We start from the raw sequence: 25,347 nt of genomic DNA on the forward strand, positions 1-25,347 counted from the left end.
TTCAGCTCATCATTATTTTAATTGGTAACAGGTGATAGTATCATGATTGGGTATGAAAGAAGCATCCTCCATCCCTGAGGATGGAGGATGGACATGATTGTATGAAGGATATGACTACATGGGCTCAGGAACACTTTGGACAACAGTTGAGCAGCGTCCCAACTTTTTTGGATGAGGGTTGTAGAAGAAATCAGACCAGCTGAAGTTCTGTTTTTCTATAGTTTAGGCATCATGTTGCCGTTCAGCAATAAAAGCAATCAATAGCAGTAGAAGAAGTTAAATCCAGCATATCGCTCCATCACTCTCACCACTAATAAGTTTTTATCCTCTTGCCTTGACTCCTTGCTTTTTCTCTCTTACGTGGGCATTGATTTTTCCACACTCTTGCTCTCTCCCTCCCTCTGCACCCCTGTTGTTTCCCTCCTCTGTTCGGATCTCTTCATCTTCTCTCCTGCTGCTCTGTCTTTCATGTCTCCCCCCTCTCTCCTTGACAGAGAGAGAAACTCCATATCTCTTCCTCTGCCACCCAGGGACACCTACCTCAATCCGCTGTCGAGCCGCTTGCTCCCTAAAACTATCTGCAGGTGAACACTGGAATGAGCTAAGCCCGTTACTGTAGAGCTCAGAGCTACAGTAAAGACTGATTTTTAACATCCTTCTGTCTCGACAAGAATAAGCGTCTTAAATCACAGAGCTAGCAACCTGTCTGAAAACAACCTAATGCAACATTGGCTGGTTGCACATATGAGGAGGATCCAAAATCGAAAATAGATGTTTAGAAAAAGATAAAATGACTTACAGTAAAGAAACCAACATTATCCTACCGTTTTAAACTCCTGTTTTCATGGCTCATCTAAACAGTTTATGTACTGAATTTGGAGAAGATCGGATGGCATTTATACGAGGAGCTGGCTTCCTCAAGTACGAGAGGAATGGCTTCTATTGGAAGAGGTCTCAAACCACCAGCCCAGGGCCTATCTGGACCATGAGACAGTGTCTAAAGCCTTCCCCAATATATAGTTAGATCAGCCTGGTTATTTCTCTGTGTTTTATACAAGGATAATCAGTTAATTTTCTTGTAAAGCTGCAAATCCCAGGCACAAAAACTGCTTTTTTATTTCACATTTGGCAAACTCTGCACAAATGCACAACTTCAAATAACCACTTCAGATAAGACCAACAGCAGTGTGAATTAGTGCCACAAGTTACAAGTTAAAAACATGAAGCATTTTGTAAACGACTGCATGTTGGTGCCACCTGCATCAAAAACTAATGAGATCCTCTTTAGCCCATGGCATTAATTTCAAGTAAATTTCACTGAAATACATTGAGTGGTTTTTGGGATACCCTGCTGGCAGACAATCAAACCTACCTAATTAGTCACGTACCTGCCAAATGTTCAGCAAACTGTCTCGGTGATAATGATGCACAGATACAAATTATAGTGCTGCTATAATGTAATTTAAGGGATCACATGCCTGAAGTGTACAGCTCGTCAGCTGTAGCTGCTAGGTACAGCGTGTCTGATCGACTGTGCCTGCGGCCTGCTGCGAGTGAGAGGGTAAAGCTGGGTTAAGGCCGCGAGGAGCCTTCTACAGCCCTGCCTACTCAGCACAAAGCCTCTCTCCCTGTCTCAGTCTCTTTGTAGAGAGGCAGATCAAAGAGCAGAGCGCGCTCAGAGGATTCACCACATCACGGAGCTTCGGAGCGGATGAACACGGACATCCCATTATGTTTCCCAGTGGGGCACGCTGAGGGATGTGATAGTGCACACACCCTAGTGTGCCTGCGTGAGCAACTGTGAACAAACCTGCGAGCGCGAGCAGCTGCTCTCTGGTCCTGAGCGTTCGATTCTGGGCACGTTTGAAAGTGCTTGGGTTCGGAGGGTGAGAGCGAATGATGATTGAGTTTTCGAAGCATCTGAGTATGCCAACGGTCTGCGGCTTTGATCGGTAATGAGGAAGGTAGGGTCGAACCGAGCGGCGCTGCCTGTTATTTCAGATGAGAATCACAGGATCAAAGGCTTTTTCTGTCCTCATCGTTGCTTCTCTCTTTCTGCCTGTGTGTCTCTGCTTGACCTCAGGCGTCCTTCGCTCACCTCTGCCCTGTCACGCCCCTTCAGAGAAGTTGTCAAAGGCTCTTAAACTCTTAAACACCCCCCCCGCTGCAGCAGGATGGAGGTGTGTACCATCACTGAAACAGGACGTCTTGTTCAAGCTCCCTTCTTTGAGCGAAAAAATCAATCCCAACCAGCAGCAGGACAGCTGCTCTGCTGCTGACCTCTGACCTGCTAATAAGGCTAATAAAGCTAAGATATGTTTTCCTCACAGAGATCAGGGCCTGGGCTATGTGGACTACACAGTGTTTGTAATGTATGAGTTTAATTTCACAGGTTTGGTTTAAACGATTCTCTTACTTTATCTTTCCTATGTGCCTACTGTGCTCCTGTTAATTAGGCAGAGAGAAGAAATTTAGAGAAAAATAATTTGCTGGCAAATTCTGATACAACTCTCAGTTTACCAGAATGTTTACCCTCCTCAAAATAAATTTGCTTAATTTAAACAGCAAATTAGGTAAGAATGATTAGGCTTTCTACCAGGCTTTACTTTAGGATTTGGGGAAAATCCTCAGTGAGTCACTCACTGTGGCACTTAAGCCTATTTTAAGACTGTATAAATCACTCTTCTCTCACTGTGTGCTGAGGTACCACACATACAAGTTATTTGTGTGTGTGTGTGTGTTTGTGTGTGTGTGTGAGAACCCACTTGTGTATGATGTATTTTGTCACTTACCTCATTCTTTGATTCATGTGTCTGCAGCTGGGAAGTGTATGCGAATGTATTCTCTGGAGCGACAGTCTGCCTGTGGAAGAGGAGAGGGAGGACGAGGATGGAGGGAGCCAGAGAGAAAGAGGGTGAGAGGGAGAGAGAAAAAAAGCCAGGGAAGGAGAGGAGAAAGATTCCCCATTTAACAAGTTGTCACAAACTGTTCTCGGTTGTTCAGCCGTGTGAGTGGGAACGCCCTTACATGCTGAACATGTTGTTCTGAAGTTTGAAATTAAAATTAAGTGCCTTGATCCTGACTTTACACAGAACAAACTGAGCTCTTCTGTTTGCTGCCAAATCTGACAAACAACATAAATCATTGTGTGACACGTTGGGTTGTTTGTACAAATGTTTCTGAGCTGCCTTCTAAACATCATTAAGATATTACAGTGGCCCTTCTCCAGTCCCAACATTGGAAAACTCGTTTTATGTTCTCCTTAGTGGCTCCACAAATGAGTAAAATGCAACATGAAAGTGTTGCTGCGGGTTACTCTCTCCGAAGGTTCTTAACAAACCAAACCTCACTCTTTAAAGATGTGATGCTCTATAAAGGCAGTATGACATGATAGTTATGAGTGGTTATGAGTAGTTATAAGTGGACCATGTGTCAAAATCTAACTACTAACAGAGCCTACCATTTATGCAGGGTCTTTTTTTACTCCTCCACATCCCACATCCTCTCTAACAACCCAGTCCTGAGGTTGTCATATCTTGCCCTGCTCCCTAGGTTAGGTTTTTCCTTTGTTTTATACCATTTGTTAATTCTTTCCTGTTTTATTTTGAAATACTAGGCCTCTCTTTTCAGTTTCAGGCACATGAACATGACACATAGCAACAGGGGCAGGCATGAATCAAGGTGATGGCATCATCGTTTCCCAAATGCTCCATTTTGAATGCACACTGGGATATACAGAAACTGCACTGCAGAAGGAGCCTAAAGTGTCTGTTTTAGATCACCATCGCCATGTGAAAAGAGGCTGAAATGCAGAGGAAAATGTTTTGCTAAACATCTGTTTCTGTGTGTTCCCGCTCTCTCAGTGCCAGTTCATCTTTGTACCTTGTGTTTAATTTAGGAACATTAAATATTGTATTTTGCTCAGTTCCATTCAGTTTCAGTGCACACGGTTTTCAGTGCACATTTTGCCTGCATTAGGTCTCCATTAAAACTAGAGAAGCAGCTTAGACGTATGACAGTTTAATACCTCTGCATTAAGAAAATATATGACCTGCATTTCAGCATTCCTACCCTTGTATCCGTCCAGTCTGTAGTTGAACTAAGGTACGCACTGACAAAATATTAAACTTATGAACTGACAGCAGCAGTTCAGGTACGTGGTTAACCTGCAACATCTACAACAAAAAAAGTGCAGAAAGGAAATGCTTTTGAAGTGCTTTTGAAACTCTATTCTAGCTATTCTGCTCGCCTCTCACTTTGCTGTCGTCATGTCATTAATTGAAACTGCTGGCTGCAGCTTTATTTTGTTGCTCATGGCTCAGTCTCTAACAACACTGTGCAGTCAATGTTTTAACAGAGTGAAAGTGCACACTTTAAACAGCTGTCATTCCAGATTTGGCTTTATGTCTCAGCTATAATAATCAAAGGAAGCGCGTGGGTCACAAACAAGCAAAAGCCAGGGGTTTCATGACAGCAAGAGCAGCGTCTTCAGTAGACCGCCCCCATAGAGAGGCTCAGCATCAGATGTGTTGTGCAGTCTGAGAAGTGGGGTCTTTACGCATTGTTATGGTTTGGGGGTTTGTGTCATGCATTGGTTGTGCACTTTTGGTGATGGCGTGGCTTGCCTTGGCCTATAAATGGCCCTGAGCTGCAGTGAAATGGAAGCTTTTGTTGTATGACAATGATTCTGCATTACTGGTTTCTGGTTTGGCATAGTGTTAATACAAGCAATGCAAATTGGCATCACTCTGTATTCACTGAATATATCTCCTTAAACTCAAATGACAGTGATGAATTATGCACAATTTGTAGTGTGTTGTGTATTGAAAGCTTGTTATCCATGAGCCAGCCAGTACATTATAACAGAAACTTGCATTTCACTACATTTGACACATCATTCATACACATTAAATAATGAATAAAAGATGCTCTAATATAAAGCCTTGGGGCACCTCACTAAGGTCATTAGGTTCTGACTTTGTCCCAGTCCCATACTCCACAAGTGATTAAGTGTGGGAGTGGGCCAGTACAGCTCAAGAACCTGCATATGTACAATATTGTTAATGGTCACACTCCTGAATATTTGTGTTTACAGGCAAAAGCTCTTTTTGTATACTGGCATACTTGCTATTGCTATTTGGTCAATTAGTGCTATCTTCTTCCCAAAAGCATCAAGCAGAAGTTACAGGCTCCAGCTTTGATCAATTGATTGCTTTGATTCAGTGAAAGTGTTTGAGCTCATAAACCTGGTCTTGTCTGATCAAGCGACTCCAAACAGTCATCTGATGCTGGTTATGCCTTTTAGATGTGAATTACAGACAAGTATGCATGTGGTGGTTGTGTGCTAAAGAGTATGGGTATGAATGCTTGTTCACACCTCTCCATGATAGTCTGATGAAGGTGTGTGTGTGTGTGAAGCTGCCATGTCAGACAAACTTCAGCATCAGTTTATATAAAGTGCAAATCACCCGACACTCTTTGTACACTTTACAAGTCTGTAAAAAGAAAACACATGATATTCCATTAAAAGTACACACGCACTCACACACAAATACACAGATAATAGTGTTAATATGACAAAAAGGTTGAGGGTTATGGTTCAGTATAACCATAACAGGACTGGGGTAGCTAGCCTACTTGTCAATGATCAAGAACAATCAGTGATTTGGGTTCCCAGCTGTTGAAATCAGGAGAGATGAAAGATAACAGAAAAAAGATGTGTTTTCAGCCTGGATTTGAAAGTAACAGAGCTCATCTCCTGAATGTGACCACCAAAAGAGTGCTCATTAAATGGAAGAAAGGTAAAGTAACCAGCATCAAAGACGTAATGGAGTAGGAGAAACTTGAAGATACACAAGTGATGAGAGCATTTAAACCCTTATAGGTAAGAGGGAGGATTTTGAAGTTTGAAGGTTCTTGCATGAACTGGGAGCAAGTACAGAGACATCAGTGCAAGTTTTATATGATCCAACTTCTTGATCTTGTGAGGACTCTGGCAGCTGCGTTCTAGACCAATTGGAGATCAGCAGTCTTAGGTAGGCCAGGGAAAACTGCATTACAGTAATCTATTCTAGATGTTATGAAGGCATGTATGAGGATTTCACTGTGGGGTGTATCTGGGCTATTTTTCCTGAAGGTAGAAGAAGGCAGTTTGTGTTATATATTTAATGTGTAGCTCAAATTTATGTAAGGGGTGGAATACTATTCACAGATTCTCAACAGTATGGGTCTGAGAAATTGTGCAATCTGTCACCTTGTCCATCAAGGTTACTGGATAAATCTGTAAAAACCGATGTGAATCTAGCTGGACCAACAAGCAACATTTCAATCTTATTTGAATTTAAATGCAGGACATTGTTGCACTTCCAGGGATGGATAAGTATAATTCTAACTTAATTAGCTGGGAGGGATCATTGACTGTTACAGGAATAATTGTGTGTCATCAGTGTGGCAGTGGTAGCAAGGGGGGAGCAAGTGAACACAAAACAAGAGTGGCCAGAGTATTGACCCCTGTGGAATACCATATTTGACCTTAGAGCAGGAGGACATAGTGTTGTTGTATGCAAAATGTTGTGCTGTATAATTTGGCTATGAATGAAACCAAAAAAGTGCCAGCCCTTTGAGGCTAGTAAGGTTCTCAAGATGTTATAGGAGGATGTCGTAATCCACAGTGTCAAGGACAGCACTTAAATCCAAACTCAAATAGTAGGTGAACAGTTAGCAGTTTTGGTGGAGTCTTTAGATGGCCAGTCAGTTGGCTGGTAACACCCTTTTCTTACAGTTTGGATATGAAGGAGAGATTTGAGATTGGTCTATAATTGAGTTTGGGAGTCTTTTCAATAAGGATGTAACCACCATTTAACATTTACTGATGATGTCCAGAAGAGAGATTTTGATCACAGTGAACAGGTCTTTTATGAGGCTCCCAGGAATGGGACTGGTTTGGAGCTATTGATAATTTTGGAGAAAATTGTTTGAATTAACTGGATCAAACTGAAAAGGGTGGCTGGATGTTTGGTGATCAGTATAAGGAAGTGGTAGACGGTGAGAGGGATCAGAGGTAGAGGGACTTACCAGCTATGTTCTTAATCAGTTCAAACTTTTCAGTGAAATAGTTGTTAAAAACCTCAGCCGTAAAGCTGAGGTTTGTCCTGAGTACTGAACAAAAATCTGGGGTTATGTTGTTGATCACACTGATCAAAGTAATAATTCGGATGTGGAAGGGCATATTTGCACATTAGCAATGATTCACTCCAGGTCTAACAGAATACTTCTGATGTTGTTTGCACTGTTTTTTTTAGTCCACATTTCAGCAAGACTGTTTGAGAGCCAGAGCAGAGTCACTGAACTATGAGGTAAAGTTGGGAGAGGAATGTTTTCTAACCTGCAGGGGGGCCACAGAGTCAAGCGCACCTGGTGAGTTGCTATTTAGCTTATTTGTTAAGCAAAGAGTCAGGGATGTTTATTCAGTTTTGTGAGAGCATCAGGAAGGGATGATTCAAGAGCTGCTGTCGCCTGGTCATGTTGAATCATACTCATTACAATATGTTTGTGCATCCTTCCACATATTAAGTACCTGTGGCGATCAAAATTACTGTGGCAAACAGTGTTAAACCTGCAGTGGCTGTCAAGCTAACCTGCTGTACTGTTTTCTGTCCCTGTACAGACTGCTGTTCCCTGTCTAGAGGGTAAAAATACAGATTCGGGCAGAAGCTACAGCTGGAGAAATGAATGGAACAGAACAGCAGGTTTGAGACTGCTATTTACATAGTGACAAATAGAGAAATTCTGCTTGGGGTCATGTTCCCATCAGGATGAATTGTAATAATAATAATTTGTCCAATATTTTGATATATGGCCAAATACTAAAAACTAATATCAAACTACAGCTTCACTTTGTGTTTAAACTTTCAGCATACTAACATCATAACTCTTGCTTTTCTCAGCTATGACCTGCAAGGTGAGGGTCACATCACAGACAGAGACCACTGAAGGTGGTAGTAAGCAACTTTTTGATAGCCCTGATCGACCTGTCTGCTACTCAAATTCTTTAAAGTGAGCCTATGTCGGCCTACGTTTCAGAATTTCTACAGGACGGCTCTGTTTTATTATCTGTCATTGTAAGGAATGTTTTTTTCTGTATGAGTTCATTGTCCATGTTGAGTATTTCACAACAAGCGCCCCTATTCTCCCGTGGGAGAGGAGCAGGAGCAGGAGCAGGAGCAGGCAATTTTACTTCCATGCAGATTCAACCCTATCACTTTCTGTTAATTTCATAATACTCTGATACAGACTTCAAAGGGATACCAGTTCCACAGCATCTTCATTACTAGCAAACCCCATGCAGAAGCCCACCAGTTACATTTCTTCTCTTTTTTCCTAGAGTTACAGTAGATGAGAAGATGATACAGCTATGATATCTGTCCTCTAAATATTAATACAACCATCAGCCGGTTAGCTTGGGGAGTTAATTACCGAGCTTTGGATGTGACTTTGTTACCTGTTGTTAGCCATTTCCGCCTATTTCGAGTCTTTACGTTAAGCTAGGCAAACAGGCAGCTGGCTCCAGCTTCATATTTATGATACAGACATGAGAGTGGTATCCATCCTTTCCAACTCTTGGCAAGAAAGCAACATAACATTTCCTCAAATGTTGAACTATTCCTTTAAAACAAAAGGGAACATCACTGAGGCAGCTGCACAAAACTTTAAACCCAAATGCTTTGACTTCTCTGTTCACCAAAATCTCTAACCTGGCAAGCTGACAAAAATCTGCCCAATAAACCACCTATTTTTTAGATCCTGCAAAACTGATACAGGAATGTATACACACCTGGTTGGCTTGTAACTAGGCAGTGTGAACTTAAACAAACCTTGTAAAAATTGTCAAAATTTCCCACTCTGGTTTGGAGCACCATAAATTATTGTTCTGTGTTACCTGACAAAGAGAAAATGGAGGGAAAAAATGTGGTAAATTGCAACGACTGTGACCACTGTGTCACTGCAGAGCAAAGCAAGGCCTGATCAGTTCACAACTGGTTTCCTCTGGCCACAGTCCCTGGCAAGGCCAGAATGCACCGGTGAACAGATGTGCACTGCTGGCTCTCTGCAGGGGCCCTTGGTACACTCAGGCCACACACACACATGCAGAGGTGTCTGAGTCCTGGCTTTGGTCCATTGGCCTGGGGCAGGTCTTTATCCTCCAGCTCCCCAAAGCCCCTTAAGCCCTGCAGCTATGCCAGTCTGCTCTACCCCATTCCCTTCTCTATCGCTCCTTCCTTTTCCAAATCATTTTTATAATTCTCCTTCTCCCTGCAATCCACCTTCCATCACTTTTTTTTTATACAGCAAATCCCTTTTATCACTCTAATCATTAAACCTTTTCCTCCAGATCTCTATGCCTCCTTCTCTTACCTCTCATCTACACCTCTCTCTCCCTCACATCCACCCTAGGGCTGCTCTTTCGTATCTCTCCAGCCTTCCTCCAACCTCTCTGTGGAGGTCTGGAGTCCAGTGGCTGCAGCACCAGAATGTCAGTCAGCCATATATTAACATTTAGACAGCCTCGAGGCCCGAGGAGGAGCTCCGGTTTAAATCAGTCACATCCTCGGTGAGTGTTCAGAGAAGCTCCACAAGCCGACTGGTACAGCTGCCACCTGCGGAGCACCGGTGTCAATCTTCACGGGTGTTTTACCCCATCAGTTGTCAGACGTGACTGTTTCACGGCTGTGTAGGCTTCTCTTTCTCTCACTTTTTCCTCTAAGACCTGTGTGTTCCCTTCCAATTCCACTAAACACATTGTGTTGTGTCGCCATCAATGTCAAGTCAACGTGACGTTCTAACTGCTCCACAGAGAACCTGGCTTTAAAAGAACAAATGGGGAAATTTACGTGTACCATTGCTATCAGTGTGGAACCATCTGGTGGATTAATCATATTGAACACTCTGTTGATGATTTTTTTATATCTGTTGTCTATAAAATGAAATCCAGAGCAATGTTGGTCAGTCAAACAGTCGGTCCACCATTGTCCACATGAAATATTCCCATAAATATTGAATGATGGTCCATGAAATGTGGCCCCCAGAACATAAATCCTAATGACTGTCGATCTCCTGACCTTTCTGCTACAGTTTATTTTATATATATGTACAATATTTAAAAGTAAAATATCATTGATACTTTGGTTTATGACTAAACACCTGCAAAACTAATGACATCAGCCCCTCACGCTAAAATAAGGTGGTGAATATGGTGAACATTTATACTGTCTTTGTGAAATTAGCTAAAGTTACCATTAAGCAAACAGACTAAAGTGCTGCTAGCTTTGGCCCTTTGTCTCATCAGGTAACACATGACAATCACAATTGTTGAATCATTTTCAGTAGATACTTACACAGTAACACAGTAGCCTTACACAAAAACTTAACAAGTGGTACAAAAACTACAAAACTAAAACAACCGCACTGAACTCTGGCCAGAAAGTCAGACCAATAAAAGCAAAGGAGGAGCCATGTGATCAAAAACTAGCACTGGTTTCCAAGTTATGTCTTTCCTCACACACACTTCTTCAAAATCAGACTTTGTGTAACTGTGGAAGACACATAAGTGAGACACGTAATTATTCATTGTCGGGAGAGCGGAGCAGAGACAGGGTGGAGCACGGTGATGGTGTGAAATCCCTGCAAGGATAACTCTTCGTACTTAGCGAGTCTCAGCGGCCTCACAGAGTCTGATACTTTTCTGTTTCTCGTTTGTGTGAATCGGCGCGCTGGCATGGCTGCGTGTGTGAGTGTGTATGTGTGCGTGCTCGCTAATATGGGCTTTGTTTGTGTTACTGCAGAGGTGACAACAACCAAAAATACACTAGCTCTGCAGGCCTGAATTATTCAGAGAGTGGAGACGGAGCAGGGGGTGGAGATAGATGGATGGATGAGAGAAGGCGGCGAGAAGAGAAACAGTATAGTGAGGACAAACAAAGTCGGGGAGAACAAGGAGGTGAGAAGAAGTTGAAAAAGCAGGGACTCATCAAAGGCAAGCCATACCTTCTCATCACACCGGCTGGCTGAGGTGACATATAAGAGAGAACACACACATGCATTCAGAGAAACATACATTTTGTGATGGTCTGCTGGGGTGCAGAATGAATTCTTGCGACTGCACACTGCAGTGCTAAAAACAAACAGGCACACACACAAAAACAATAAAACCACAAATCTTTGCTTCTTCCACATAAATATATCATGCTCTTCAATATCTGCACACAAAACACACATCGGCAATATCTCTCTCCAAAACACACACACACACAAACACACTGCATGCCTCCTCTTTTCCCCATATACCCACACACGAATGCGTTCCTCAATCTCTTTTATTCCGCGCATGCAGGCTCCCCATTGCCTATCACTCACATTGAAATTCCATCTGTTTTTGCAATCTGGGAGTGCAGCTGTGGAGCTTTTACATTTGTTGTCTTCCTGCCCAGCACGGGGGTGGGGGTGGGGGGTTGATTGGGGATATATGGAAACCCAAAATAGAGACTGGAACATGAAACCACATTTATCGCCTGTTAGCAGGGAACGTGTACACATCCAATATCCAAAGAACGCTACAGTGCTGTGAAGCATGGGCGCTCTGAGGAGAGGTTCTTTCAACGCTGCCGTACATAAACGTCAGCTACACGGGAAAACAAGTCAAACCCCTCTGATACTTCCAGGAAACAGTGTGCTACTGTAGAAAGCTAGAAAAACTGTGAACTACACAGCGAGTGGTTTTTACAGCATTACAAAGAGCCAGCAGTGTACAGGTGACTGCTGTAGAAGGGGAGGGAAAATAATTAGTGACTTCCGCTCAGCACAAAGCACTCAGACAGAGAGGAGAGATCTGGAAATAGGCTGTTACTGTATGTCTCAGACAGCTCCTCAGAGTCCCATTACTGGTGGATGTCTTCCCATCAATGTGTGTGAAGGAGGAGGACGAGAGGGGGACTGGGGAGTAATGGATATAGCCTGGAGATGATGGCCGATGGACCACATGTAGCACAAGACTTCACACGTGACACAACAGTGTTAAAAACCCTGTTATGTGAGGGCCAGTGTCAGACCGGTGTATGAAGCTTATCGGTCATCCAGATTGTCGTGTGCCTGGATGCGATGAGTAGAAGGCAACAAGATTCCCTATTTAAACCCAGAAGACGTTTCATCTGTGGGGCTTCGTCTGTCCACTGGAATGACGAGGCCTCTTGAAGGGAAATCATACGTACACACAGAAAGCTTGCACGCTGAGTACAATCTCTGACTCACAAGCCAAAGCTCCCTTGAAATGAACTAGACTAGACTTTTTAATTTTTGCTAAACAGAAACTACAGTGGCAACTACACCATAATGACAGCAGCAGAGGGGCAGACAGGGAATGTGGGTGGAGAGGAAAAAGGGGAAAGTTGTGGCGATGCGTTCTCTGGTGACCTATGGCCTTTTTGCTTTTCAAGGTCCTCATTAATCAGTTGCCGGACCACAGCTTTCTTTTTTTTGTACAGGTTCCCGACAGAGCCGACAGGCAGGCCTGTTGATTCCAAGTGAGCAGTGCTGACAGAGGAGCCGCACGTTTGTCGGGGAACATTAGCTTAGAGAGATGTAGGTTTCAGCTCTACTGCTGTCCATTAGAGCTTTTAACTGACTGCTGAAGGAAGGGAAGGAAGGAGCAGTCCTGTGGGAGTGTGTACAGTGTACAGGCTTTTATGTGTGTCTGCGGATGGCCAGTGTGTACACATGTGTTGTGTATCTGTGTACAATAGGTCTGGCCAGAGAGGTCAGGAGAGGGAGCTACTGCCTGCATGTTTCAAAGATGATCAGGAAGGAGGCAAAAGTGACAGAATTACTCTCTCAGTAAAACTATTTTACAAGTTTGTTGTTTCCTAATAATGTCTGGACAGTTTCCTGGAAAAAGTATGGAATTTGGCAATAATTAAAAGGGAAACAAAAGACAGAGTTCTGAGAGTCTCGAGTCAGCTGTGTTGAGTTTTTTAGAAGAATCTTTTTAAAACAACTAAAAAAATATTTCTGCACACCTGAATGTGTGAAACATGGGTCACAAGACTTGCTGCTCCTCTATTTACCTATGAACAGGTACAGGATATGAACAAGCATCACAGTTCCTTATAGTATACATTCATAGATGCTGGGTATCCAATCAGAGGATCACAAAAAACAGGTTAACTGGTGATTTAAAAATACTGAGAAAACATGCAAGAGTTAAAGAAAAATAAATGAAATATCATGCTGTTGAAGGGCTGGAAAAGGAAAACAGTATTTCCATTATCAAGTTTCAAGTATCAATTAATCCTTTAGTCTGTAAAATGTCCATCAGTTTCTCATAATTCAAGGCGATGTCTTCATATGTCTTGTCCAACAAATGATCCAAAACCCAGAGACGTTCAGTTTAAAAATGATGCAGCAAATGTTCACATTAGAATGGCTGAAACCAGGGAATATTTGGGATCTTTGCTTGAAAAATGGTTTAAAAGATCAATCAATTCTAAAAAAAAAAACAATTACCCAAACCCCTCAATAAAGAAAGAACAAGAAAATTAAAGTTTCATCATCCTCAGATTGGATCATTTATCCAGCATCTACGCATTCAGTATAGAAGGGAGTTTTTTCACTTTGAGTCAAAGGAATTTCCTTTAAAGACCTGCTCCATGACAAGAGGCAAGAGCGTCAAAAGTTATTCATCCTTCATTTAATATTGCAAACTTTCCTCGATGTATATGTTGAGTTGTCTGCTTGCCTGCAGATGAAACCTGCACCAGTTGAACTGTCTCTATTCTACTGACAGCAGTCTTTCCAGAAGGCTTCCGATGGAATCGTTAGGACAGACTTGTAAAATCAGCGTCACAGTGGAGCTGCTCAGGAGACAGTAACCTCAACAGAGCCACGCAGGCAAAGCCAATAATGGCATCTTAATAACTATAAATATTCCTTGTAGTTAAATCTACAAATATATGGTTAATGTAAGACACTGAGTGATGACTGAAGTCGACTCTGCTAATCAACACATCAACACAAGAGTCAGAGCCAGCTCAGGTGCTGCCAGCGTGCCGGCAAAAACACTCGACAACTGTGAGGTACTGTCACACAAAGTTTTGAGACATTAGTTTGTATGAACAGAGACAATGAAACAAACACCACGATGAGCCTCTACAGCCGCCGAATGGGCCACTACTGCAACATCCCTCTAACGTGTCAGCTTCCTCCGACCTCCGCCCGTCACTCGCCCACTGTCACGCTGACCGCAGAGCAGAAAAGCAGTGGGTCGAGGCAGGTGTCAGCTTGCCTTCTTCTTCCCGTCACACATTTCCTTAGGCTTCGTCGAGTGAAGCGTGGCACACACAAGGAGTGTCAGAATTTAATGGTGTGAGGGAGCGCGGCTGAGATGGAGCGTGAATTAGTTTGAGCTGGCGGTATAGAAGCTTCTGCTGCAGTGCTTTCACACACGAGCCTTCGCTGCAGGATCCAACCATGATGTCATCTTTGCCTTTCATCTGTCTCTCTCTGAATCTCTCAAGCTGTGGAAGGAGGAGTTTATTTCAGTCATGATGGAAGGGCAGAGGATCTTATTAGATAGTGCAGAGAGGGCTCGAGGAGAAGGGAGAGAGAAAGAGAAGCACCGGCTGACGACCTTCCGACATCATGGTGAACCAGTTTCAACTGAAATGTAAACTTTCCTCCATGCTAGAATATTAAGTGCCGAAATAACTAGTCAATTAATTAATTAACTGATTGACAGAACATTGATGGACTAACAACGCTGTCTTTTTCTTCAGTTTCTCAAATATGATGACGGCAAAGATAGTGTGTGAGCTGACTTATTGTAGTTCTGCTGCTGATGACTAACCTGGACAGCAGCAGCAGCTCATGGAGGTCAACACAATACTAGAAATTAGATTAGTGCCGTGCAGATGTCCTTCAAACTCCATGCCCACAGGTTGGAATACAGGCCTCGTGTTACACGTTTAGCCTCCAAACCCAATCTCATGACAACCATGACATTAGCAGGCTAAGTAGTTCCACCCCTCCTCTGTGTGTCCCAGCGGTGAACCACAACTAGACAGAAACCACAGCACAGTGTTTTGTCAGTAGGTGTGTGTTTGCCCTCGGTCTACCATTATGAGTGTCTGGACAGAGGGGCCATAGTGCAGCTCGTCTTCATCTGTCTTTTTCTCCACAAGTTGTGACGGAGGTTTCACAGGCCTGGGGGACGTGAGTCCTCCTCTGACCACGGAAGAGCGACGTAAACACAGAGTTCGACTCCAAACATGACCCTCGACAGAATTGGATCTCTTTTTCTGTGATGTTAGCAACAGAGAGAATAGAAAATATCTGCGGGAGAGCGAGAACACAGGGCCAAAGACGGAGACGGAGAGAAAGAAGACGTGAAAGTCAGGGAGAGAAAGGAAAACAGTCGGATAGAGAGAAAGATAAAGACAGAGGCGCCAGTGATTGGACAGAGGAAGAGTGTCCCCGGTTCTCTGATGTCCACATTCAGTCCCTGCTGCTGTCCTCCTCCTCCCACCAGCTAAACACATCACACTCACACTTTGATGAAATAAACACACACGCAGAGGGGATGAGTTAGCCGCTGCTGCTGCAGCTCCCCTGGAGAAAAACTGATTTTGAGACGTGTAGCTGTGTGCGTTTGAGTGTGTGTGAGTGTGTGTGTATGTATTTTTTCTGTGCAGTGGTGCACACACACAACAGCAGAAGCACAGCACAGCCTAGTGGCAGAGTGGCAGAAAGACAGAGAGCCTGAGGCAGGAGGAGGGAACACTCAGGTGAGGTTAGGCCCTTCTCTCCTCCACCAGTATGACTTCTGATGATGATGTTTTTGAGACTACACTTTTTAAGAGCATTTTTTTAAATAAAATGCAAAAATGCTGCTTATGGAAACTATCACTCATTTAACACCACTCATGTGGTTGCCAAATGAGTAGTAGAAGTATTTTCTGCAGCCACTTGTCCTTTTAAGGGGCAGGTACACTCTAAGAGACACTAAAACACTAACAGTGATCTTGAGTTCAATTCAGTTTACTGTGCTGTTTTAGTCAAAGTGATCAAGAAAAAAATGAACAAGATATTTAGAAGTACATTGGACCTGATGCAAGAACATTTTGTAGTTTTATCCTAATCCTCTCTTGGTGTTTTCTGCGAGGTTTGCCCATACAAGTGTTCCAAGTCGGATTCAGCAAATTCTCTTTGAGGTGGTACGTCGCCAATTCAACCAAATGTGAAATAAAGTCACAGTCTGCCCTCCTGTTCCTCAGTTATGGTGCTGAATAATGTCCAGAAAACAGAACATTATGATGTCACGGTGAAGCTGACCTTTGACCTTTTGGATATAAAATGTCATCACATTTATGTGAAAGCTTGTCAGAATTAGTACATGAATTCTTGAGCTAGGTCCAAAACTGTCTTATGTGAGGTCACAGTGACCTTTGACCATCAAAATCTAATCAGTTCCTCCTTGAGTCCAAGTGGACGTTTGTGCCAGATGAAATGACATTCCCTCCAGGCGTCCTGAGACATCGCGTTCATGAGGATGAGACAGACGTATGTACAGACAGACAAATGGATGGATGGATGGGTAGGCAATCTGAAAACATAATGCCTCTGACTACAGCTGTCAAGGCATGACAATGGAATAAAAACATGAGAATAATGATACCTAGTCATCAATGCTGTTAACACACTTGCCCAGTGTTGTCACTGCAAACACATTTTAAGATAATAGCAACAGCAACAGCTTGAGCAATGAGCTCTGAGGCAGACAAAAGGATTGACTGTCCCCTTGGAGGCTCCGTCAGACCAGTCCCTGACAGTGAACACTGTATTGCCGTCTGAATCATGGTTTCTGCATATCTACCCCACAAATCAGACCATTCTTATTTTGGCTGCATACATTCTTCCCTCCATGTCCCAGGCCCCGCACAGCATGATGCCCGCACCTCCTCCCTCACAGCAGGGTGCTGTTACACCAGTGCACCGCTCGCTCTCCGACACAGCGCTCTGAATCTTTTGCTTTTCGCTCTGCCTGTTCTGCGGGACGGGCTTCCCCGTAGCTTCCCTGTAGCTGCTCTGCTGCCCTGTCCTGATTGGTGAACTCACTGTTGACTGGTGTGTGTGTACCTGTCTGATGGGCTCTGGGACCCGGTAGCGGCAGCAGGAGTGTGTGAGCCGCACGGCCGTGTCCACACTGATCTTGTGGCCGACGGACACGTACACTGGTTTCGAGCTCTTGTCGGAGCTTCTCAATGCCTGAACACAAAGAGAAAATGTCTGTTAACCTTTGCACGCTCCTGCCTCTCTCTGATTGTTACTGTCACACACATGTTGTTGAGTTTGAATGGTAGCATGGTGGGTATTCTTTGAAGTGATCAGCAACAAAACAACGCCTTTGTTAAAAGTATTTGTTTCTGTTTTTTGTGTGTGTCCTTTGCCGCACCTTTCCGAGCACTTTGCCTGAGGCAGCTGTGAGTGGGAAGCTGTCTCCTCCTTTCTGCAGAGCAGCTATCTACGGAGGCAAAGAAACAAAAATCAAAGGCAGAAACCATGTGCAGCCTGCCAATACACATAGCAGCGTACTGAAACAAACTTCTTCGCACTCGCATCTCATTCCTTCTCCAACCCTTTCCTACGATATGTTTCAAACCTTATTTAAATATTTTATTAAAAATATAGCGATTACACACTGTTTTATCAAGGTGAAGCTTCAGGACACTATAAGAAAACTGTTTTTTCCTACAGAGGAGGGTGTCATGTACCAACATGCTCTTCTTTGAACTGGGATAGTCTCTGGAGAAATTTCCTGCCGGGCAGGTCAGAGGTGTTTCTCCAACACTATGGCAGGTATTTCACTGATTAGCACAACCAGGACTACCTGCTGTAGAATCTTATTATTAAAGAGTGAATTCAAAAATTGTAAAAAAAAAAAAAAAAAAGTCACAATATTTTGTCACATTTTTTTCCAAAGCATTTTTTTTCAAATTATGACAAAGAAAACAACAAAATAGGGACAAAATGCTTTTAATTTTAATGTTTCACACTCTGAAGGCTACACTCTAAACCAGCTGTACCCATAAGCAGAACAAAGTAGCTCAAAATCACATTGACGGATAATAATTCATGCAAAAGGTAGTTTTCACACTTTGATTTTGCATGAAAAAATGCTCATTTTTAAAGGTTCAAAATACAATATTTTATAATCCAATAGTAACTGTTAAATGTATTCAGAAAGTCCTGAGTATGACTAAAGCAGAGAGGCTCTCTTTTATTGCTGGATCCCTTTTGTGTTTGTTCCTGTTATTATTATTCTTTCTTTCTTCTTATTTTCCAAAAGACGAGAACTCACCACAGTGGGCAGGATGGTTGTAATTAGCACTGTATGCATATTGTTTTCCATTTTCCCATATGTTTTATTAAATTTCACCAAAATATTTGACAGAACACTCAAGAAAAGCAGGTTGATGTGTGTCTGGTTTATAGCATTTCCTCATTGTATCCAGATTGATTTTAGAAAGTCTGGACAGCAAAAAACCATGAAATGTGATTTTTGCAAATCAGATCCAAGTCAAATCCGATCACAAGTGGGAAGACTCAGACACATGGCGGGTCATACGTGTGCCACAGGAACTAATATACATGTGCAGCTTATTCTAACTGTAACGACAACAAATGAGCATAGGACAAGATGAAAATGGAAGGCACTCTACGTACATCAGGGCTCCTCTGCATTTTTTTAGACACCCAAAATGACAAGTGTCCATCAGCAGGTGCTACTATTATCACGGTAAGTGCTTTGGTCAGTTACTCCAACATTTTACATCCAAAATTGAAAAATCTTACATGAGCATATTCCCTGAATTTTTTTGAATAGCAAAATAGCAAAACATACTTTTTGGAACTGTTTTGAGTCCGATACGGACTGATGATGAAAAGTTATTAAAAGAATTTTCTCTGTGCTGCTCTCGATGTTCAACTTCAACGGCATGGACCCCATTAATACCTGCCTGCAGGTGGAGTTTTCTGTGGTGTTATTCAATCTTTAAAGAAGGCGAGAGAAAGTATCTGATAGTTAACAGATGCTGAAATTTCATGTACAGGCCAACAGAAGCACGTCAGGATAAAAGCCACAGTCTTTGACACAGATCACCAGAAAATGTGATCCCACTGTACCTGGAACAAAAACACAATATGCAGCATCTAAATATTCAGGTACTAAGCCTTTCCCTCGCCCACTCTGAAGACTGCGATCAGGTGCCATCATAGTGGCTATTAATCTAGTATTTGTATCCAGCAACAATAAGTCAAACGTGTGATTAGTGGATGAACCCAAGGCAAGTGCGTTTTCATTTTTTCCCGACAGGAACTGAAAGTTTTGGTCTCACAGTTGAAGAGATGGTGCAAAGTCAGATGTAGTGATGTGGCCGCTGTTGACAGGTGTGCTGCGGGTTATGGGCCAGAGCGATGAAGGGAGCTTAGCCGCCATGATGGATGGGGTGTCTGCTCTACTATGACTGATTACAGCAAGCAGCCAGCGGGGAGACAGGAGGGGCCGCACAGGGCCTCCGATCCCGGCTGGGATGAGGCCAACAGTGTGTGTGTGTGTGTGTGTGTGTTTGTGTATGAGAGAGAGAAGTTTGACTCCTATGAAGAGAGAGAAGAGCTGAAGCCAAAGCACACAAGTCAGACAGATAGAGCAAGTCATCAATAACACACTGGTTTGAGTTACACCCCGGCTATCAAAGAGAGAGGGGGAGAGACACAGAGAGAAAAGGAAGAGGATAACAAGAAAAAGATGAGATGGGAGGAAAAGAAAGTGAGAGGGAGAAAGAAGAGCGAGTGGGAGAGGAGGAATACACTGGATGTAAGGAGAGAAACAGAGAGAAAGAGATGAGGGAGAGACAGAGGACGTAAGATCTGAAGGACACTGAGCTGCGTGGAACTTCAATTACAAGGATATAATTTTCCCAAAGTGAATCTAGGACAAAGAGGAAGAAAAGAAACATTCTTTCTCCTCTTTCATCCTCTTTGTTTCGTCTCAGAGTCAGATCTCAGACAAAAACACACAGCACTCCCTTGCCTCTATTCAAGCACAGACATATTACTTTTCCGTCTTCTGGGCATTCAGCTGCATGGAAGGTGGCACGGCTGAGCAGGTGGACTGTTTTTGCTCAAGGACACGTCAAAATGAAGCTGTCGAGGGGACTCTAAACACTAAAACAAATGTGTTTTAATCTTATTTGTTTGAAGACTCAACTGTCGTTTTTCCTGCACTGCGAAAGTTGAGTTGAGTTTTCTCAAACTCTCAAGCTTCATTTGTTGAAAGGAAAACCTTTAAGGAAAGAGCTTTTCTTTTTCTTTTTCTTTTTCTTTCCAAAAATGAGATAAGAAGATTAGCACCACTATTCCGGCTGTCGTTAAAGCATCCATCGCTGGCAGCTTCATGTAAATAAAATCCAGTATTACCACTGTGGATTCAGTTTGTTTTATTAGGTTTCACCTGTTAATGAACTGCTCCAAACCCGTAACCCTGCTAAAGCAGCTAACTAAGGCTCTTTAAATAACCATGCTTGATTATTTTAAATAATATAATCTGTTCTTCCCATTCTGTTGACTGAGGGAAAGTACAGAGCTACACGAAGCTGTGGTTAGCCTAGCTTAGCATAAAGAAACAGGTAGTAACAGCTACTCTGGCTCTGTTCAAAGCTCAGAAATACACCTACCAACAACAATGAAACTCACAAATTAGCATGTGGGATCTTTTGCTCGTCCAATCCGTACACACAGAAATAAAAGTAAAACGACAGTTTGCAGAAGGAGTTGGAGGACGTGCTGCCTTTTCTTCATCTTTATGCTAATGCTAGGCTAACCACGTCCACACTCAAGATACATACACAGACCTGTGATTGAAAAGTGCAGATTTTTTTTCCATATATAGCACAACTTATTATTCAACAGTGTTGAATGTTGCATCCTAAATGTTATGTGTGGGCCCTCGGGGGCCAAGCCTGCCCATGGTGTTTCTGAACATTAGAAACTGATTTACCAATAAGTAAAGCTCACCTAATGAGGATGGTCACTCAGCAGGTGAATCCACTTTAAAGAATCAGCTGCAGCCAGTCGTTTTGTCAACTCCAGACTCCAAACTTTTGGGTCTTTTTCACCGTATGCTTGCAAATACTGAGTAATAGATATGTTAAAGAGTAGAATAAAACGTCCCTTGAGCTGCATGCTGTTGCAGTCTTGCTCAGTTCATGTGTGGTGCTGTCCATGGTGCTGATGCCACTGTCATGTTTTTAAGGACTTTCTTAGGCCTCGAGCTGTTTGTGTCTGAATTGTGAGGTTTAATAGTCAAGTGAGACAACTCGACTTAGCATACTTTGCCATTCTTATAATGAACAGGCTCCATTACCAGGTTAATTCATTTATATCAATTGAGGCGAATTTCAAATACAGTAAATAAGCATATCATTTCATGGTTGTTTTTTAACACATAAACCTACATAATACTGACCTACTCAACATCAATCCACTGTTACTTCCTAAAATACTGAACTCTTCTTTAAAAAAAATGATTTTTGAAGTTTACCAGTAGCATTTTCAGGCAGGCCAGCAGACCAGTCTCTCTAACCACTTGGTCATTGTGCCAGAAACATACGTGTTTATTTGTTCTACACATGCACACAATACTTTTGCTTTAAAGTGCTATATTTTGTTACTTTAATACCTGAGCCTCACAGAGACGTACACTAACAGCTTTACTCCCGAGGCACGCACGCTTAATTACAGCAACTGAGAGAAAGTTTCTCTCTCTATCCTTCAGAGACTCTTCTCAGACTGCATATTGGTTTTTGAAAACTCTCCCCATGTTTTTGGAAACTCTTTCTGACATCTAATTGAGTATGGCAGCGTAATGCTTGTCAGTGGTACGTGCCGGTGTCTGCGCATCTCCGGTAATGGCTAATCTTATTTCTTAACAGCTAATTTTCTGAAATTTGGTAGGGAGTCTGATATGGCTTGTGTTTCACGGATTACTTCACGGCTAATTTTCCACCAAGCACTCAGACGCCACTGTTGGTGTTGACTTGAGGTGTCGCAATTCTGTGCGTGCCTCTAGACGAATTAGACGGAGCCCCAGAGAGTGACAATTACATCAATACGGCCGGGAGGGGAGTTCTAAAATTTCATGCACAGAAGCTGATCCGAAGCTAATAGCTTGAGCCCAAAGATGCCGCATGGGCTTGTAATGCAGATGGTACCTGATACTCAACATGAACATGTCCAAGCCACTAGGCTTTTGGCACAGAGATAATATCAGGATATCGGTGAGACTGCATCCTCAGAGTGAGGCTGTTCTGTGTAAACAAAGAGATCAGGTTCCCCTCCACGCCAGAGATCAACCAACACTTTCTGACGCCAAAGCCACTAGCACTGATTGAGGGAGATGGATACACTCCTGTGGAGAATTGAATCAGCATGCTACACGGCTACATGAAAACCACTGGAGTCTTCGGCCTGCTCATCGAGTTGGCAGTGGACTGGATGATTGCTAAAGTCGTCTGCGCTGGTTCCCTTTGAAACTTTTGAGTTTTGCTTATCATCAGGAAATGCTCATCGCACCTATCTACAGAGCAACATCATCTACAAAGAATTTGCGTGATGATAGTTTCCTCAGGGAAGACACTTGAGCTCAGTTATTATCAGTGTCACTGCAAAGTAAAAGACAGGGCTCAAGCCCTTTCTATTTGTCTATTTTGTTTCTTTTTCCTCAGCACGTTTGTGTTGGTTTGCTTCAGGCTACACATCCCAAACACCAGATGCAACTTTAGCCGTTTTCCAGAGGGATGACAGATGCATGAACAACATAGCGTGTGCAAATGCATCTGCAGTCTAAGCCTATGTGAATGTACACATCTAATTGGAAAATACAGTGTAGAGTAGACAGTCTAACCTTCAGCTTCTGCAACCAAAGAACTTCTCCTTGCCTCCAAACCCTGCTGAATTAGATCATGTATCCTCTTACTTTAGACTCTAGCCAGATGTCTGCTCATCAGGCAAATTTAACTTTAACTTGCTTTTATTCTTTGCTCAACAGGTCACTGAGGCTCCAGACTGAAACAAAGGGAACATTTGCATATTAATGAAATCCAGCTTTTTCCTCTCCCACAGGTATACTTTGACCAATAGGTATTTGCTCCAGCTTTGATTTGTATTCAAAAAGTCACATTAGCATTAGCTACACAAGGAGGCCTTGGCTTGCAGTAAAAGTCACGCTGTCAAAACAGCACGCACACTAGCACACACACTCACACGCACGTACAAAGAGAAGTGTGGGTTCAATGCATGCACACACACGCACACTCAAAAGTAATTGAGGATTCTGTCCTTTGCTTCGTCCCTCTCTGACATTTCTTTGCTTTTTTTAGAACACAGTGAGCAATGAGCAACAGGAAAAGTGACAACACGCTGATGACTTAACTTGAATAATTTAATCTATTGACTCTTGTCAAGGGTGGCAGCTCTTTGACAGACACGGCATGTCAAGGCTACAGCCGTGTCCCACTTTCTTCCTTTTGTGTTTCCCTCTGTTTCCCCGTCCCTGCATCTCCAGGGCTCCCATCTGTCTCTCTCTGTCTCCCTCTCTGCCTATGTGATTGTCTGACTGGACACAGGTGTGCTGAAGCCAGAGCAGAGCACCAGCAGCAGCATCCCATCCTGTAATGAAGCCTACAAAGACTCAGCTCTGCCTCATTCACCTTGCCGGATCGTCGTCTCATCAACCATCCTGCTGCTGCTGAATCCGGCCCTGCCTCACCCCCTCTCCTGTTATAAGTCTGCTGCTCTACTCTGCTCATCCAGTTCCCTTTGGGACCTGTCTCCCATCCCTTCACCTCTTCTGCCCCGCTCCCCTGCCTCGGACCTCAGCTCAACCCAGCGACTCTCCAGATTCTGCCCTGCACCTGCTGGACTCCTACTCCCATCCCATTTGCTCTCATAATTAAATACCTCAAATATTACATGTGTCTGTGTGTGTCTGTATCTGCACCTCTGTACTGTACATTACAGTCTCACTTACACTCTGTAAGCCGACCCACAGAGTGACAAAACTCTACAGCACTGTTTCTCAATCCTGGTCCTGGAGTACCACTGCCCTGCATGTTTTAGATGCTTCCGTGCTCCAACACACCTGATTCAAATCCTCAGCTCGTTAATGGGCTCTGCTGAGGCCTGATAACGAGCCATTCATTTGAATCAGGTGTGCTGGAGCAGGGATACATCTAAAACATGCAGGGCAGTGGTACTCCAGGACCAGGCTTGAGAAACAGTGCTCTACAGCACAGAGGAGAAAAAACAAGTGAGTTCAAGTCGGGTTGATAGGCGGTCCTCAATTTAGTCTCACCTGTGACTGGTGTTCTTCATTCTTGTACACACCCTGCACCTGCAGCAGGTTCTTGGCCACACCCACACACGGCAGCCCTGACAGCACTCCAAGATGACATGCCAGGCCGAACTCTGTAGGGTACAAACCGTGACAAATCTTCAGTTGATCTTAGCACAAAAATATTGACCTTGTGGGCTTGCTGTGCTAATCTTGAACTCTTCAAGTGTTTTTCAAGTGGATCCAAGTAATAAGATGACATTAACTGTACGTTCACACATCAGTTTGTGTATCACTTCGTCTTGTTCACCCCAGTTATTAAACTGCTCAAAGGAATAGTTTCAGTAACATCCCGAGAAATACTTTGGTTTTCTTATAAGAGTTAGATAAGGAGATTGATGAAATCTAGACTACTCTACATTAATCCATTTAACATACTTAACATACTGTGAACCCCCATGCTCTGATGTGATAGCAACAGACTGTCACACCGCGGTGAGGTTTGTCTCGTCTTGGGTTTTTGTCTTGTCATTTCCTGTTTTATTTTGTAAACCTAACTCTCCTCTCGTTTCAGAGCACTTGCCCTCCCTCATGTGTCACCGGTGCGTCAGCCTGATTACCTATTGTCTCCACCTGTTGCCTATTACCCTCCATGTGTTCAAATAGTCTGCGTCTCCCTTGTCTCGTGCCAGTGTGTTTTTTGTCCGAAGGTCGTTTCACCCGTGCCAACTATAGATCCACAGCCACAGTTCAAGTCGCCTAGTAAGCCTTTGATCCTCTTCGTGAGCGTTTTCTGTTTGTTAATATTTCATAGTCTAGTTCAGGGTTTTGTGTTCCTTTGTTATTTCATAGTTTATCCAAAGTCCTCTTTAAGAGTGTTTTTGTCGTTTAGTAGTCTTTGTTTTCTTTCTAGA

General features: G+C 43.1%; 1 protein-coding gene across 4 annotated transcripts in view; it reads right to left on the reverse strand.

The window, feature by feature from the left end:
- Window positions 1–25,347, reverse strand: part of LOC121604480 (endonuclease V-like) — a 60,506-nt gene that overhangs the window by 22,332 nt on the left and 12,827 nt on the right. For 3 of the 4 annotated variants that reach the window (XM_041934001.1, XM_041933999.1, XM_041934000.1), the window contains 4 exons: window positions 24,455–24,567; window positions 17,498–17,566; window positions 17,182–17,310; window positions 2,793–2,862 (listed from right to left, as the gene is read on the reverse strand). In XM_041934001.1, coding sequence (XP_041789935.1) covers window positions 2,806–2,862; window positions 17,182–17,310; window positions 17,498–17,566; window positions 24,455–24,567 — 368 coding nt within the window. In that variant the 3' untranslated portion in view covers window positions 2,793–2,805. Of the gene's footprint in view, window positions 1–2,792; window positions 2,863–17,175; window positions 17,311–17,497; window positions 17,567–24,454; window positions 24,568–25,347 lie in introns of those variants that run through there. The other variant, XM_041934002.1, reaches the window with a different exon arrangement.

This window comes from Chelmon rostratus, chromosome 3 (assembly GCF_017976325.1).
Source record: "Chelmon rostratus isolate fCheRos1 chromosome 3, fCheRos1.pri, whole genome shotgun sequence".
NCBI lineage: Eukaryota > Metazoa > Chordata > Actinopteri > Chaetodontiformes > Chaetodontidae > Chelmon > Chelmon rostratus.